The sequence below is a fragment of the Hydractinia symbiolongicarpus genome, chromosome 1 (genome assembly GCF_029227915.1).
Source record: "Hydractinia symbiolongicarpus strain clone_291-10 chromosome 1, HSymV2.1, whole genome shotgun sequence".
Taxonomy (NCBI): domain Eukaryota; kingdom Metazoa; phylum Cnidaria; class Hydrozoa; order Anthoathecata; family Hydractiniidae; genus Hydractinia; species Hydractinia symbiolongicarpus.
Genome location: NC_079875.1, coordinates 12266114 through 12283220, shown reverse-complemented (window position 1 = coordinate 12283220; position 17107 = coordinate 12266114). Strand labels below are relative to the sequence as shown.

The following is a 17107-nucleotide window of genomic DNA, read 5'->3' as shown; positions in this document are numbered from 1 at the left end:
ACGTTATTTTTAAAATTTAAAGAATAAAGGATTTCACTTTTCTAACAAATGTTTTTTTTTGGAATATCACACACTGTTGTTATTTTTTTACAATACTTTCACACGTAAAATAATATATCTCCTAAAATTATTAACTATTAAATTTTTTTTACTGCTTTGTTAGCTGAATAATAAAGAATATAAAAATACACCAACACAAGGGAAAGAGGAAAATTAACGAAAAAGCGTAATAAATACACACAGAATATATAATCCGTTATGTATTTGTAATTTACACATTTAAAATTGACCAAAAAAGATCTTACTTATTGTCATGAAAACAAAATGTCGTTTTTGTTCAAATTTGTTCTGCTTTCTATTCCTTTGTTTCTTCTTCGTCAACTTCGTCCAAAATTATAGTCCGTACGAGCGCCTCGGTAACGCTGTACGGATCGCAATTCGATGAAGGTCTGCGATCCTCCATATACCCATATCCATCCTCTGCGCATTGGCGCGGCACTCGAATACTACATCCCCGATGTGCAACGCCGTGCGAAAATTCGTGTATTGTTGACGTTTCGTGACGACCAGTTAAACGACGTTCGTTATCGCGACCTTGTTTCGGATCGTACATCCTAATGTGATAAGCATGACGCTTCGACAACTTTTCGATGGCTTGATAGATCAACTTGATGCCACCTTCCTCTCTCATTTCAGCAGTACTGGAAACAAGTAGAAAAAACACATATACACTCCAGGCCTCGTTCAATCAGGCGTGAAAAAGTCAAAAGTTAGTTATAATTAATTTACTTTTTAGGCCGTGATCTCTGTTAAAGCATCGATATGCGACAATAAAGTTTTGTATCATACATTTTGGGAGAGAAAAAGAACATAAAATTCATTAGCTAGGTTTTAAAAATTATGAAGAGATTATAAAATTATTATAAGATTATAAGATTATAAAACCTCTTTAAAAGTATTGACATCAACAGAGTTGCTAAATACTTAAAAAATTTAGACCACAAAGCCACAAAGATTTCATGTGTTTAACATGTGACACACGTGTTTAACATGTGACACAATTTTTAACATTTGACATTCTTTGTAAAGCTTTAAGTTACTAAGGGCAGAATGTTAAATCACAAAAAGAATCAAAATATTTTTTTAGCATCATGGTCAAGGTTTTTTTCCATATTTTTTGATTGCTTTTAAATTCTTCCCATATTCCAAAGCGATTGTCAAAAAAAGAACAATATTCATAAACTTTCAAACTTAAGAAAAAGAGAAGAATGGCTGCAAAAACTAGTTACCACACAAATAACATATCATCATAGACAGAATATTTTTTATGAAAAAAATTCACACGTCACTTTGTTCTCTAGAGAAAGAAGGATATTCAAAAATCAGCTAGTCTGACTTCAGCTTTCCGAGGGTTTTAAACTTCTAATAGGCACCGGAATTGACCGGAAATCAAGATTAAATTATTTACCTGAAGTTAGCATGGCAACCAGCACCATTCCAATCACCAGGTATTGGTTTTGGGTCAAGAGATATTCGAATTCCAAAATCTTCCGCAACTCTTTCCAACAGGTAACGTGCAACCCAGAGATGGTCACCCATGTCAATTCCTTCACATGGGCCAACTTGAAACTCCCACTAGAAGCATGAAAATTATTAAATAAGTAAAGCGTGTTAAAATTTTTGGAAAATTATTTGATAATAACAAATTACAGGCGAGTTGACTTTGAATTTCAAAGATTCCATTTAAAAATTGAAGATCCCATTAAATTTTGGTTTTACTTTACTGCATTTTTCGCTTTAGAGCAAAACGTTTACAAAATGTTTTGGAAGCATGTGCACACTGTGACAAGATTAAAGATTTATTTGCATGCGCTTACAAAAAAGCTTGGGCTTTTTGCGCTATGGCAAAAAAAGCAGTCAAATGGAAACAAGCTTGGTATGAATAGTTTTTGTGCAGAAAAACTGTCCTCTTAATTGCCAGTATTGTGATATTATATTATTTAATAAATGAACCCCCTTTCCAGGCCATTTCTTACCTGGAAAAATTTCCAAAAAATAACAAAAAAATAAAACTACACAACAATTGTGCGCAAAATCTATGCTAAAGAAGTCACGCTTAACAAAGACTTTTCTGTAATGAATGTCACCATAAACATCTTTAGAAGATTTTAGAAGGAAACTTATTTGAGTTTTCAAGTATGGCCATCCTGTTCAGGTTTTTTAAAAAGGTGCTTTGCTAGCTGCTTCTTGGAAATGAAACAACAGGTCTCCAGGCTAGTATATAACAGTGCGAAACATACCTGTGCAGGCATAACCTCTGCATTTTCTCCTGCTATTTTTATACCAGCATACAAACAAGCTCTGTAATGAGCTTCCATAACTTCACGCCCAAACACCCTACCAGTTCCAATTGCACAATAATAAGGGCCTTGCGGACCAGGGTAACCATGTTTAGGCCACCCTAGGGGGTGTTTATCTTTGTCAAGTAATGTGTATTCTTGTTCAAGCCCAAACCAGGGATAAAAACTCTATAAAATAGGTAAATGACCACAATTAACATTAGAAATATAAATAATTACTGTTTAAAATTATTAACCACGAAACATTATAGAGGTCACTTTGAAATCCTGTAACTTAATTGGCCCATTTAAATGTGTCAAAAACAACAAACAATATATTGATCCTATTATAAAAAAGTTTGTTTACAGAAAAATTAATGTTTACTAAAGTTTAATTGTACAATTGACAGAGTTTAAACACAAACCAATATTTACACAAAAAGTAAAACTTTATTTGCATCCTTGTACTGTCTTAGGGTTTCCTCATTTTGTGACAAACTGTTTCCTTAGAACAACTGTGACTTACTGACATTTTTTTTACTTCAATTAAAATGTTTGATTACTTAAAATATGTTACCAACAAAAACTATTTTCCATACTTTTGCTTTATCCATTGCCATTTTACAAGATTTGCGTTTATTCGATATTGTTGGTTTATGATCATAAGTGTATGTTTCACAAAGGACCAGTTTGTTTTTTCCTCTACGAAAAGGATCAGGATACATGGCGACTGGATGAAGATAAACATCACTGTTGTTTCCAGTTGCTTGACCAGTGGAAGAACCATCAAAATTCCATATTGGCAATTGCTCTATGGTTTGTGGATCCCAATCTATCGTTCTTGTTTTTGATCGCATTGTTTCACCAGAGCCATCAATCCATATGTAATTTAATTGGATCATGCCCCGGGTGTCAAGCTCCAAATATTTGTCCAAAACAGCTTGATTCAATCCATGATATGTAGCCATTTTGAATATTTATATTTATTTATATATACACTTGCTTAAATAGTTTTATTGTTTCCTGAAAAGTAAAATAAAAGACTTTCTTTCAGTGTCACATAAAATAAATTTTACCAATTCTGGTAATGTTTAATGGCTTAATTAAGGTACCATGTTTGTAAAAAAAATTTCTACTCACAAAACACGGCTGAAAATTATTCAGAAAATGTAATAGCTACAGTGATCTGTAGTTATAGGTCATCCCAAAAAATTGTATAAATTCTCACTTTTTTCGCTTCACTATTAAGAGCAGAGCATTCAAAATCCTGTTTGCCCAACTGTGAAAAAAGATGGGATCCTTATTCGCTAATTCGGTATTGCAGGCATACAATACCCACGTCAGGTGCACATTGTGGTGATTCCACAATGTGCACCTGACTGTCTAATAGCATATATCTATAGCTATAGGAAATAATGTACATAGCACACAATAATAGTATTTTGAACATGTATTACAATAATTCCTAATTTCCAAGTCAGCAAATGTCATGTGACATTTCTGTGTTTAATCAAACCTTTTGTAAGATACAGATAATCTTTTATGGAATGAAAGTTTACAAAAATTAAACTGAATAAATACAAGGAAGTATTAATAAACTATCACAACCAGCAGGGGACCTCTCAAAACAGCTGTAAGAATTTGACTGTAAAACATCAAAGTTTTCCCTTGAACGAAAGTTGTAACATGAGGCATTTCGACTGGGAGAATTCACGCAGGCCTTGTGATTTAAAGGCAATCAAACACAATTGTGTACCTCAAAATTAGAAGCCTAATTTATAAAACCTTTATCCATCATGGATAAGATGTGCAAATAATGATAAAGCTTGTGTGTATACATAAAATCTTAATTTGCACAAATCTGTACATGAAGTTTTAAGTTTAGAATTGTAAACAATATTTATCGTCTCTAGTTAGCTACTAACCGAACCATCAAAGCAAAAAAAAAACTTCTTTCTTTCGCCCTTTATTAGATGGCTACCAAAAGAATTTACCCCAGATGCCACCCATAGTAGTCAGCGCCTCAGCTAGCTAATCGTACATTGTAACACAAACACTAGCTACCTATACTACATATAGCTAACAAAATATACTTTACTTAAATGTTTGCACAAAAAATATTAGGATTTTTCATTTTCCTTCTCTCCCATCCTGCTCTTTTCTCACCATCGAATCGACTGGCATCGTGAAGAACGTGCCTAATAAACATGCTCGGATTTGCGCCGATTTTTAAAATGTTTGATTACGTAATCGCTGCTGACGAAACAACATAGCAACCAAAACCAAGAGTCGAAAGTTCACAAGAAAAATTAAAACATGTGTGTGATATTCAGTTCCTTAAAATATGTTTATATATTTAGTTAAAACTTATAAATGGACACAGGCTTGCAAACCTATCCAGAATTATCGCGCTGTTGTAGTTTAAGATATAGAAATCACCCGGGAGGAGAACAATATAATTTTAATTATGCAAAAATTTATTTTACGACTGCCGCAAATATTAAGGACCACACTGCACGTGATAGCACAGTGTTTGTTGTTTGGACGGGGCTTTCAGTTAAAAGGTTTAATCTCAGTACAACCTCGTTCCCAGGGCGTTTTGCCTTATTGATAAAGTCACCCTGGTATAAAAACGGCACAGGGGGGGGGGGGGGGGGGCACGAGACACAGGAAAAGCGGTTCATTTCGGTAAAGTTGTTTTAAAATTTATAAAAAAGTTTGCTTTCTTTTTCTTTTACATTTTCTATGAGACAAACACGTTTTGAAGATGTTGTTAAGTAATGATTGGCGCAGGACCTGTACGCTTTTTTAGCTGTGTGGAAACCGGAGACGCCATTTTATACTACGTCAAATAATTATGTTTCTTTAATCACTACTTCTAAAAATAACAATGAAAAATCACGTGACAATTGCCACAACATTTGTTCGCATGTTCTTATTATGTTTTGCAACAACATCCTATACAATATATTCCTTCGCAGTGCTCGAAGCATATAAAAATGTGTACACAAAAGCTCAAAGCATATAGCAATGCATATATAAACGTATATGCCAACGGACTATTTACCCGACATAGCCTCTTCAGTTTCTTTTGGTACTATACGAACAAATTTCCTGCAAAGGCTTGCCCTGCTGAAAGCTAAGCAGAACGATTCACACTTTTATAGTCTGTGAAATGAGTTGAGTGGGGTTTGAATCACGATCTTTCACACCGAGGAAGCGAAGTTTAACCACAAGGCTACCAGTCGGCAAGCAGACAGAATCCCATAAATCATTTGTACATTGGAATGTTATCCCAGCCCAATAAACAGGACTGTTATTGACTTATTTATAAACCTTTGGTTTTTTACACTCTGTCCAAGAATAACGCCATGTTCACTCCTAATATTAATAAAGACATGTTTATCAAAGTTTATAAAAATGTTAGATTTCTTAAAAATTCTAAAGAAACAGAGAAAAGAGGAGAGAAAATAATTGGCTTTCCACCTATTACCTTTTGTAAGCATTCTTTAAACATTATATTCTTTAATCAGTCAAATATGTTTTCGCTTTAACTGGGCTTATACTGTATGCAATATCGTATGAGTTTATTCTCAGGACTTCCTTTCTTCATTTCGCTTTGTTTTTTCCTAAGCTTTCGAAATTGGTGTCCATCTCATCCTTGACAGGCTGTATGGCCTGTTTCTTTCTATTTGAATGTTATTTTGTGACATTGGCATGTCAAAAGGGCGCTATAATTAATGTGTGACAGATGCATCTTTTCGATTTAGTGCCAAGGGTTTTTAGTTTAAAATCGCTTCCTGGCACTAACGGGGGGCGCTCAATGTTAATTTTTCACTCTGTCTAATCTTTCCAAAAAATAAGCACAAACTAAAATCTTCTTTGTTAATATTGATTACGCCATTTACAGTCGTTTTAGACGCCCTGGGTGCTTAACCGTATTCACGCCAGGGCGGGTAAAGTCAACACGTCCGCTGTTTAAAAAGCTGCTTTAAATCAGAATTGTGTATGTGTAAAAGATTTCACAATATTTTCTGCGAAATGTTGCCTTAGCAATGTCTCTCCCTATATGGTTCAAAGTACCCGTGATAGTTAATGACAATTCAATTGACAGTTGGAAGTATCTCACAAGTCGCTCAGATATTCCGATAATATTTCGAATTGATTTTTATGGCTAAAAGTAACAAAATTTTGAAAGAGGTTATAAAATGTATGTATGTGTTAATGTATGTCAGCTCAACACAAAACGGATCATCAACCTTCAACGTATTCGGAAGAAGTTTTACGAAAGACACTTTTGAAAAGATTAACACTAACTGTCCTTTCAGGATGGTTCTCAAACTCAAAATAAAACTGAACAAATTACCATGCCGTATAGATTTGGAATGGAATTATGATCAACAAAAAGAAGCTCGGCTTTATAACTGGGGACGACATCTTTTAATGCCGGTATAACCAGCATTAATTCATGTTGTTATAATTAGGCAAAAAAATTTATAAATCTAACTTTACTATTTTATAATGTCTAATGCATTACCAAATTCAAGGTTAAATTTTTATAAAATGATGGCACTGATCAGCACTATAGAATGTGTTGTGTATTAACAAGATGTTATATAAATCTACTTAAAAATATACAAATATAGCATATAGATATCTCGGGTACCACAAAACAAAATTTAGGATATTGTGTTGGTAGAACTAACTTACAGTAAACAAGCCCAGCTTGGGTACACGACGACTGTTTCTAATCAACGCAGCAAAAAGAAAAAAAAGCTCTATTGATAAAAACAAAAAAGGAACAAAACCAACAAAAATTGCTAAGGGCCAAAAAGATTGCCAGTGCATTATGTGACCAAAAAATATTTACTTTCTTTCGGATGATATTGCCGTTATTTCTTGCTCTATGGTGTTGATTGTTATACAGAAAGTGAATAATAAAAGTTGCCCTAGAAATTTCATTTTCTCTTCCTACAACTGATTTGAGCAGGTCATGATTGACAGTCAAATTGTCCATAATGGTACACAAAGTCCTTGAATTATTGATGAACTAATCTATATGACTGTGACTGACATACATTTTTTACACATGGCAATCGTTTCTTCAATTTCAACATTAGAGTTACATTTGGACAAAGGTGATAGTGTAAATTTTAAGCAATATCCGTCATGTTTGTGTTTAGTGACTTCTGACAAATGAGTGATGACTCCTTCTACATGTAAGCAGTCATACATGTTCAGTCAATGCATTCGAGATACCTGTTATTACCTGTAGGTGTCTGAGGCAACGTGTTGATATTGGAAAAGACTACTATCAAGACATCATCAGTTTGAATGCGTGTTTTTTATCGTCACGACTTCAGTTTTACTATCGCTTATTCTCCTGAATACGTCATACCTTTGTGTGTCAAAGCGAACAACTCTCTATGTATTTCCAGATGGCGTGCGCAACTCCATATCGAAATAGTTAAAATTACGCTTTAATGTCTTAATGGGAGATAGAAGTGATCTATGACCAAAAACACTGTGTTCTAAAAAAACAACAAACTGTCAATAGTAAATAACACTAGTAATCTCGTGATAAAATCAATTATACATACTGAATAATGAAACAACACGTATACTTTGCCTGCCACAAACAGACACACATGACTTCTGTATTATTATGTTGTATTTAAATTAACCCGTTGCAACAAAGTGGACAAAAATTTATAGCATTTGGTATTGGTGTGCATTTTAAAAATTTCTTGTTTCCGTAACAGGACGCGGCTTTTTATTGTATTGTTACAATTTTATTTTAATATAGATGAAATCATGTTTATCTATAATTTTTAACTTAGCTAGATATTGTCATGATAGAGCAATACTTATGTTAATTTAATTTCTGATATCCAAGCACAACGTTTTTGATTTTTGTTGTAATATCACTTGTAATGTTGATAAACTTCGCATGTTACCATTGTCTTAAGTATATATGCTTGATATAAGATGCAACTGAAGTTAGTTACTAAATTTTAGAATGACGGAAGTGCCATATGCGACTCAACAATGTGAACAAAATCTTTACAATTTAAAATTGAAAAACAATAGCATTCACAAATGAAGTTTTTTTTAATGTGAGGTGTATTATGTATCAATATATCAATTATGTGAGCCTGGCAATTTGAACCTGTGTGCAAAAAGCTCAAAACATTGTTAGTGAAAAGTAAATTCACATTTACCGCACTACCGTTAATTGACGTGGTTGTTCACGATGCCATGTGTGACCTTGCTTAATTCTCTATTCTAAATCAATAGCATTCCTAATGTTAGCCTACTTGAAAACACTGAAAGTAATTTGTGTCCTTGGTTTCGTCGAATTTGTCGTTGCCTTGATGATATGAAGTCCTAACTACATTTGTTGGAAAGCAAAATGTTTGAGGTTGTTGATGTCATGATTTTAAAGAATACGTGAAAAGCTTGTTATATAATAACCTGGTTCCCAACACCTGCTGTCCCTTTTTTATCTCGGACGGCGAGACGAACATGCTGTCCGATATTAAGATACAAGATGCCCTGGGGACGGGGTAGGTTATATACATATTCGCATAGTAAGTGTGTAGTGTGAATGCTAGCCAGAACACACAGCATAATTTGTCTTATCGCTAGGAATTTGAAGCAGTTACGGTGAGAAAAATCAAGCTTGGTCTTAAACGAGTTCTCTGCGGTCAGAATACTGGCCGCGCTTCTCGATTGTTTAAGTCCATTATTCTTTGCTCACGCGGTCAATATTGGAAAATCCTTTGTTTTAGCGCAAATCGCCTCACTCGTCCGAAAAAATTAATTGTTGTATTATTTAACGATAAGATATGACCGCGCCGATTTTGTGCTCCTGTTTGATTGTAGTTATGAGGTTAGTTATGAGCTGGATTTGCTCTGACATTTGCTTGCGTCTAAGCTTTTGTTTGAGAGCTTTGTTCTATCCTACATGTGAATGTAGGATAGAACAAAACGCTGTTATAACAAGTACATACACTGCAAATAATAAATAACAAAAATACAAGGCAGTTATGCAAAATAAAAGAAACAAACTAGTGCCGTCAATAAAAGTTAGGTATTCATCTAGCTAGCTATCTGATATTTTTAGCTTCCTTCGATTGAACCTTTAATTTTTCACACTACACTGTGAACGTTTTTGCAGGTAAAGATATGTGACTGGCTCATGTCTACTCTTTCTAAGAAAAAGAGGTAATGTAATTATTAAGAGGTTAGGAGGGTGAGTGTGACCGGAATTTTAAACTACTTTGGATTCGATTGGGCAAAACATTTTGACCAAGTCCGTTTCAATTAGGGTATTGACACGCACGTCAATACCCTAATTGAAATACCCTAATATTCAATGGATTAGGAAATAGTTTGTACGTAACAAGGTGAATTCAAGAACTGGGATTCTCTCAGTTATGTAAGAAGTATCAACAATAACACTAAAATTAATTTTTAAAACATTTAATTATTATGACAGTCATAAAAATTTCGAAAAAGACGAAAAAGTAGCAGTGAGACGTTTCTTCATGTCATCTATGGAACCTGATAAATAAAAGCATACAAAATTAAACAACAGTCACGTAAAGCTGGGTATGATAGGGTCGTCCGACACAACTTAAGGATAGATTGTGTAAACAATGTCGGTGATCGTTGCCTCCCGACTATTTTTTTTCTTATGACTATGTTTTTACACACTAATGTCAACAGACTCTTTAGCAGCCATAGTACCAAATTCAATGTTTAAAATAAACGTGTAGCGTATAAAAACATAAAAACTAATCCGTGCATTTGAAAAAAAATATTATGCTTAAAAACCAAAAATTACCCGAATGAAAAAAAATCCAAAGATTTTTTATGGCTGAGTTATTAACAATTTTTATTATGATTTTCTGTTCCTCTCACCATCAATTGAGTTACTTCTAACCATTTAAGAAAAAATTGGCATTGCTGTAGTGACTTTTGATGAGGGTGCCAACAGATTCCTCACCTAGTTAACTCAGCTTTTGTCGAGGATATTATAAAGAGTTTCTCTGATACGAAAGCTTAAACGCAAACAAATCCCTAATTCACAACCACCAATAAACACAAAATATTTTTTCAGAGCAAATCCCAAATCAAAATTAACCAATGAATTAAAGCCAGCGCGGCCGCATTAACTCTTTTTAATAGTAGGGGATTTAATCATGTTTGTTCAGGTGACTAAGACCAAAGAAGAAATAATTTCCTGACCCGGTGTCATTTTTCCTACCTTACTATTTCGATTTCCTAGTGGTGAAAAATCACACTGGGTCTCCTGATTAACAGAGTGTACGAAATTCTGTTTTTGTCGTGTTTCAGTCGTTCCAGATATTAAACTAAGAAATAGAAAAGCGGTCACACAATCGGATGAGCGCCATTGGTTGGATAGTAATATCAAGTTATCATAAAAAGTATGTTAATATTTCTGACTTATAAAGTATTTGATCCCAAATGTGGAACATATTTCATTTAGATCCTATCAGGTTTATTTCAATCATGGGAATTGCTTATAATATTTTTTACACATGTAACTTTGTCAAAATTGATATTATGTCAAAAATGTTTTATCGGTGTGTCTGAAAACGGCCAAAATCAGGAACTCGGAATTGTTTTTTAATCCTTGGGATATAAGGAAATTAGTTATAACGAAAATACTTAAACTGGGGCTATCATAACAAAAATTTTTGGGTCTAATGTTGACCAATTTTTTACCAAGCCCTTAAATAGAATACCTTGCATTGGATGCGCCACTTGAGCTTTTCATTGGCTTGCGAAATGTTGGGAGCATCATTTTATAATTCTCAAAGCTGCGGAACCAGGTTGTTTTAACTTATTTCACATGAACTTTATAGCGAATTCGCAAGGGTTCGGAGATAAAGTTGCAAAGAGAAAAAGTATGTAAAGATGAAAAATAACCTATTGCCGCCTATAAGGGGCGGTTCCCGAGTCGAGCATGCACGCAGTGAAATATTTACGTTACGCAAATGCTACTGTGGGAGATCTCACTCTAGTCTTGCCCCAACTCGGTCAGTTTCGAATTATATGCGGATCACTGCCTAATTAAATGAGAGCGAAAATAGCATAATGGCAGCTTGGCAGTTGGCAGACATACTTTAACGGCATGGAATTGTGGGATGGGGTACTTGTGCTTTTGAATATATAGTTGCGAGACCCTGTTTGACATATATTTACGTTTTCATTGTCCGTCATTTGGTGTAATGGATTGCAATGCAAAGTTTAGTGAAATATTTCAAACATGAAAATTTTATGATCTTGCAAATGATGAGACACAGAAACTCATTACGTCATATAAACAGTGTGGTTTTTGTCAAAAATGTTCTATACCTATTACTGTGGAAAGTTTATCATTTCTTGAACATGATAGTTTAGTAGGCGACGTTTTAGGAGATCCTTTTGCCATCATCGGGCAAAGTAAAATGATGTTGAGCATGTATTTATATAATTGCAGAGGATCGAAATTCATAAAAATAAACAAATAGAAACAAGCTGATAATCACAGTTAATTACGGTAATTAACATTCTCGGACCTAGATGTAGGTAACTACTTCTTCTGAAGGGCTGGTAAGCAAATCTCAGGAAGTTGATACGAGATACTGTTTATGTGTTTGTTATACGCTCTACACTGTTGGTTTCTTTAATCTTCCTGGCTGTTGTTCTGGATTCTCTGTCAATGATTTTCTTCTCATCCCAATTAAACTGATGACTTCTGCTCCAGCTGTGGTCCGCAATTTCGTTTTTTTCACATCTCCGTTTCTCACTGCGCGGATTTGTTCTTGTACTCGTTGCTAAAACTTTCTTTTGTGTCGCCTATATACACTGCATCACCTTTACACGGGATTTCGTAAACAACATTGCTTTGTTCTTCCAGGTTTATTTTGTCTTTTGGTTTAGACAAAGTGCTTCTTAAGGTCGGATTTAACAATGGTGTACGTTTATGTCTAAGAAGTTAAGGCGTATTTTTGTTGAGCCAGTTTCACTGCCTGTTTTACTCCCAAAGTCTGAACAAAGCAGGACAACACCCGTGTGTACGCTCTCGGTATGTAAAACAGGTTTTCGGAGTCCCCAATTTCAGCCCCCGGGCTCGATAGTCTTGTTTCTATAAAAAAATACAAATTGCTACTCTTTTGACCTGCATAATATTTAATCTTCCGTGTCAGCGCCAGCGTCACTGTTTACACCAGTTGTGCTGGTGTAAGTTTCCCATCTGGTTGTGCAAGAATTTCTCTGGTGTATTTCTCTGGCGTAGGCAACTGGTGTAAAATGCAAACTGTACAGCAAAACGATCCAGGACTAACATGCAGGTGAGAATCGCGTAGACTTCAAAACAAAGCGACTTTTTTGACTCCATTAAAGAGGAGTGTAATCTTAGTATGCTTATTAATCGTCGTAGTGTACTTTTACACTTGATTGGTGTACGTTTGTTTACATTATTTTGCAATATTTTTATATCGTATTTTTACATCATGAGTCAGGTTTTGTTGTTGGATATTCCAAATTTCTTATGGGTAAGTGAGGAACAATGAAAGAAATATAAACAGATATACATGAAGAAGAGCAATATTTAGTTAATTTTGTGGCGAGTTTAGCTATATGTAATTTTAGGTTGTTATGTTTTTTGTTTAGTTAATTTCTAACGTTTATCTTTAGAACTACTGTCCACAGCACTGACTTTATTTATATATTTATTTCTCCCACCTACCACATGTCTATATCCTGTGCTATTAAATGTTTACTATGACAAGGTATATAATATGATATCCATGCAAAATGACTAAGAAACAACAACTAAAGTAGATGCTGATAATACACACAGGCAATAATGCGCCGAAATTAGCCGATTTCATCAGCTAAAAGTAACTGCGCTCCTTAGGGTCTGACATTCGTTGGATTTTACGCACAGGATCTCACATATCTAAAACCGCAACCACATCAACGAGTATTGGTCGATATAATGCATTTCGTAGTAAGGCGTAGTGCGCGGGTTTAACACAAGGAGGTGGGAACAACAAGAATCGCACAGCCAAGGCTTATGCACATGCTCCATATTATGGAGATTTGACAACTAGCAGAAAAAGTGCGGCAAAAAGTAATAGATCCTGGGGAACGCAGTAAGTTCAGGTCGATGAAATACTCAAACCGTTCCGTACTACGCTTCGCTACAATAGTAGATAAACAATATAACACGCAGAAATGTTCTATGGATAGGCTAACGAGATATTTCTCCATCACAGAAAGTGAGATTCACATGATCAATATTTTCACAATCTGCCTGATAAAATCGCCGGGGTATGATTACAAAAGAGCGTCAGTCTCATCACAGCCTAATTATACATCACTTCTCAACAATCTCTGTTGATGCATGTGGGTGGTAACATGCGAAGTCTTAAACAAACTATCACCGAATGTGTCCTTTTTAGGTCATGGATTCAAATCATGTGACAAATCATGTGACAAATCATGTGACAAACCATGCGATATTTCTAGCCTATCAGACCGATTGACGTGAAGTGTTGTACTATTCATAAGATTCAGTAACATTTTGTTGACTAACAGCAGAGACAAACATATGAATCAAGTTTTTCTAGAATAAATTCTTCTCTATTTTAAGCCCCTGTAGTCTTGTATTTTAATATTTTTGGTTTAGTGATGATTTAAGTTAACTTCTTTACGTCTCCACCGTAATGCTCTTTGAATCACTATAATGGTCACAGCATTATTTACATACTAGTTGATAAGGCCCATGGAAAAACCCACTCAGGCAGGAGAAAAATAGAAAAGAGAACCATCACTTGAATTTTGATGACATCTGCAAATATCTTTTTCGGAAATATATTTACCCGTTGTGTAGAGTTTGAAACACTGATCAAAATAAACGATAGAATCATGTGCTTTCAATAAACAATTAAGGATGTGAAGGTTTAAAAAATTTGCTGCCGTAACCAAAGACAAGCCGAAATACAAAAGTTGCCTTCATCGTATAGATCTTAACACTCTGATCAAGAAAATGTATAGGATCATGTACTTTTGACAAACGGTTACGGAAATACTGTGGTTTTAATGATTTTTGATGACGTCGTCAACCCGTTTATTCACAAATAGGTTTGGGGACCTAAATTTGAAAAACTTACCCAATTTGTTCCTAGGTGGTTCCTAGTTACACACGCGGTAAAAACTGACTGACGTCACGACCACATTTCCCAGTTATTTGGCCTCAAAATTTTGAGTGCACTGTAATGGCTGCATTAATTTAAAGTAAGATATTGACTTTGAATTAATGTTATTAATTTTATGCCGTAACGTCTTCGCGTTTTTGCAGGCTGTTGACAAGCACTTCCCAATAGGAAACAAACTCCAGAAAATTATAAACCGCAACACGGTAAAAAGTAGGCTACAGTTGCGTTGACCGAAATTAATAATGCAGATTGTGAGTTTTAAAACTTCAAATTACTCTGTTGTATGTTTTCGTTTGGTATCCCGTACACGGATTCAACGAGACGTTCAGTGGAACCTTCTACGGGAATAATAAGTAACAATAATAATTTTAGTACATATATTTTCGTGATGTGAAGCAAGCATGAAGAAGAAACTTTAAGATATGGATGATTTATCAGCTATAGTTGCAATGAGATTTTGTATTTGTATGATTTACTATCTGACAACAAAACAAGTAATGGAATATGTAAAATATTTGCTCAAGAGTTTAATTGAATTTCCGCGTCCGAAGGCGTAGGAAATTCTTTAAAACCGTCGTTTTTTTCTTTTGGAGCATTTTTTGAGAAAAAATCGACCCTGGGATTACACGTTCCTCCGTCACAGATGTAAACTTCGTACCCAAGCTCCCTAACTACTGGGAACTTATCTAAATGCCTTTTCCGGTCAAAATTAGTATTTGTTTTCGACAAAATTTGGCACAGTTAACAAAAAAAGTATGCTGAACATAATGGGGACATAATAATTTTGATTTTTTGCCACCTTAAATGTCATTTTAGGACAAAATTGGTCCAAAAATTAAAACTACTTCATTTTCAACAAAAATTGGCAAAGTTAACAAAAAAAGTATGCTGAACATAATGGTGACATCGAAATTTTGATTTTTGTCACCTAAATGCCATTTTAGGCCAAAATTGATCCAAAAATTAAAACCACTTCATTTTTGGCTAAATCTGGCACAGTTAACAAATAAAGTATGCTGAAAATGATGGTGATACAAAAGTTTGATTTTTTGTCACCTAAATGTCATTTTAGGCCAAAATTTAACCAAAAATTAAAACTGCTTTATTTTTGACAAAAATTGGCACAGTTAATAAAAAAAGTATGCTGAAAATGATGGTCACAGCAAAATTTTGATTTTTTGTCAACTAAATGCCGTTTAAGACCATAAACGTTTCAATCGCAAGACTTTCAACCATGAATGATTTATTTTTGTTAGCAATTTATTTTAAAATGTGAGTTTATTATGACACGTTTCGTTTTTTTTGCGTTTGTTGTAAGATATAATGTCACTTGTGTGCTTTATCTTCAGAGGTTCATGCACCAAACCTCCTCGAATGTTTGGCACAATAACACAACGAATTAGCAGGTTTTCATCAAATATTTTGGTAGCGAGCGGAAATTCTTAGACCCCCCAGGGCTTTTTGTTAAAAACTTTAATTCGTGAAAGGTGTATAAGTTTTAGTTTTCACGAACACAGCTTCTTTCCTGCTCCTTAATTTCGTGTTTTAATTATTATATTTTTCAAAATAAGGCGTATTCACCTCTTCAAACTTTTAATTTTTGCATTAAAATTTAGATATTGTTGTTGTTATATATCTCCATTTCAGTCGATCATCTTATTTTTTATAATGGATCTGAACTGATTTTTTTAAAAATATTACTGTCTTTTCCCACAACATATTAAAACATACTTTAGATGTATTTTAATTTTAGTTCCAGGATCGCTTTAACTTCTTTTTCAAAATTTTAATTTTTGCATTAAAATTTAATTATTGTTTTTGTTATTGTTATCTCCATTTTAATGGCCCATTTTTTGTTATTTCTTTGTTGATAAATCTAAACTAAATACGTAGACGTACCTTTATTCTTTGATCAAATAAAATCAACATTATAATTAAATTAGTTTTCAATAAATTCCAATAATTTGTAAACGTATCAATTAAAACAACGGCAAGCTATTTATATGCTTTATAAAACGTTCAAACACACTTTTGAGTCAGGCGCTAACCATGATAGAAAAACAAACAGTTGGATACCATATATTGCCTTGTAATTTATATGAAATACGTATCACCTGTCATTACTGAAACATTTCAGATACAACTGTTTTAAGTCTTCAAGTCCATGACAATCGCTTTTGTGGAGTTTAGAAACACACGGGAAAACTTTCCCCAGCCTCGAGAATACTTGCTTTTTATTGCCAGTAAAAAGGTGCAAAGAAGACGCCACGTAAATATCACAATATGAACCTCGATTTAAACTTATCGCGTAGTTTAATATTCAATATCACCGATTTGAGCAATATTTCTATAGAAAACATTACAAAAATTGAAGATACGTCTTATCTTTTAATAGTCGGAATCGTTTATGAAATTATTGCATCGGTCATTATTGTAAGTAACGCTGTACTGTTGAAGCTTTTGTTGAAGCTGGAGTGGAATAGAAAAAATATGTTGTTTGTTGTTCTGAGTATTTCGGATTTTTTTGTTGGG

At 34.1% G+C, this 17107-nt stretch overlaps 1 protein-coding gene across 1 annotated transcript; it reads right to left on the bottom strand.

The window, feature by feature from the left end:
• Positions 1-234: 234 nt before the first annotated feature.
• Positions 235-3378, bottom strand: LOC130639621 (glutamine synthetase-like). Its single transcript, XM_057447089.1, has 4 exons — positions 2939-3378; positions 2301-2528; positions 1469-1635; positions 235-701 (listed from the first exon to the last, which is right to left on the bottom strand). Exons 1-4 carry the CDS (start codon positions 3305-3307, stop codon positions 356-358), a joined length of 1110 nt encoding a protein of 369 aa, XP_057303072.1. The 5' UTR covers positions 3308-3378; the 3' UTR covers positions 235-355.
• Positions 3379-17107: the final 13729 nt, after the last annotated feature.

What these genes read in the sequence shown, in the direction of transcription:
- LOC130639621 (XM_057447089.1), bottom strand. Translation starts at nt 3,307, where the DNA reads ATGGCTACATATCATGGATTGAATCAAGCTGTTTTGGACAAATATTTG. An exon ending in TGGCAATGGATAAAGCAAAA is followed by an intron (nt 2,529 to 2,938) that starts GTATGGAAAATA and finishes CCTATTTTATAG; the next exon opens with AGTTTTTATCCCTGGTTTGG. An exon ending in GGTTGCCATGCTAACTTCAG is followed by an intron (nt 702 to 1,468) that starts GTAAATAATTTA and finishes ACTTGTTTCCAG; the next exon opens with TACTGCTGAAATGAGAGAGG.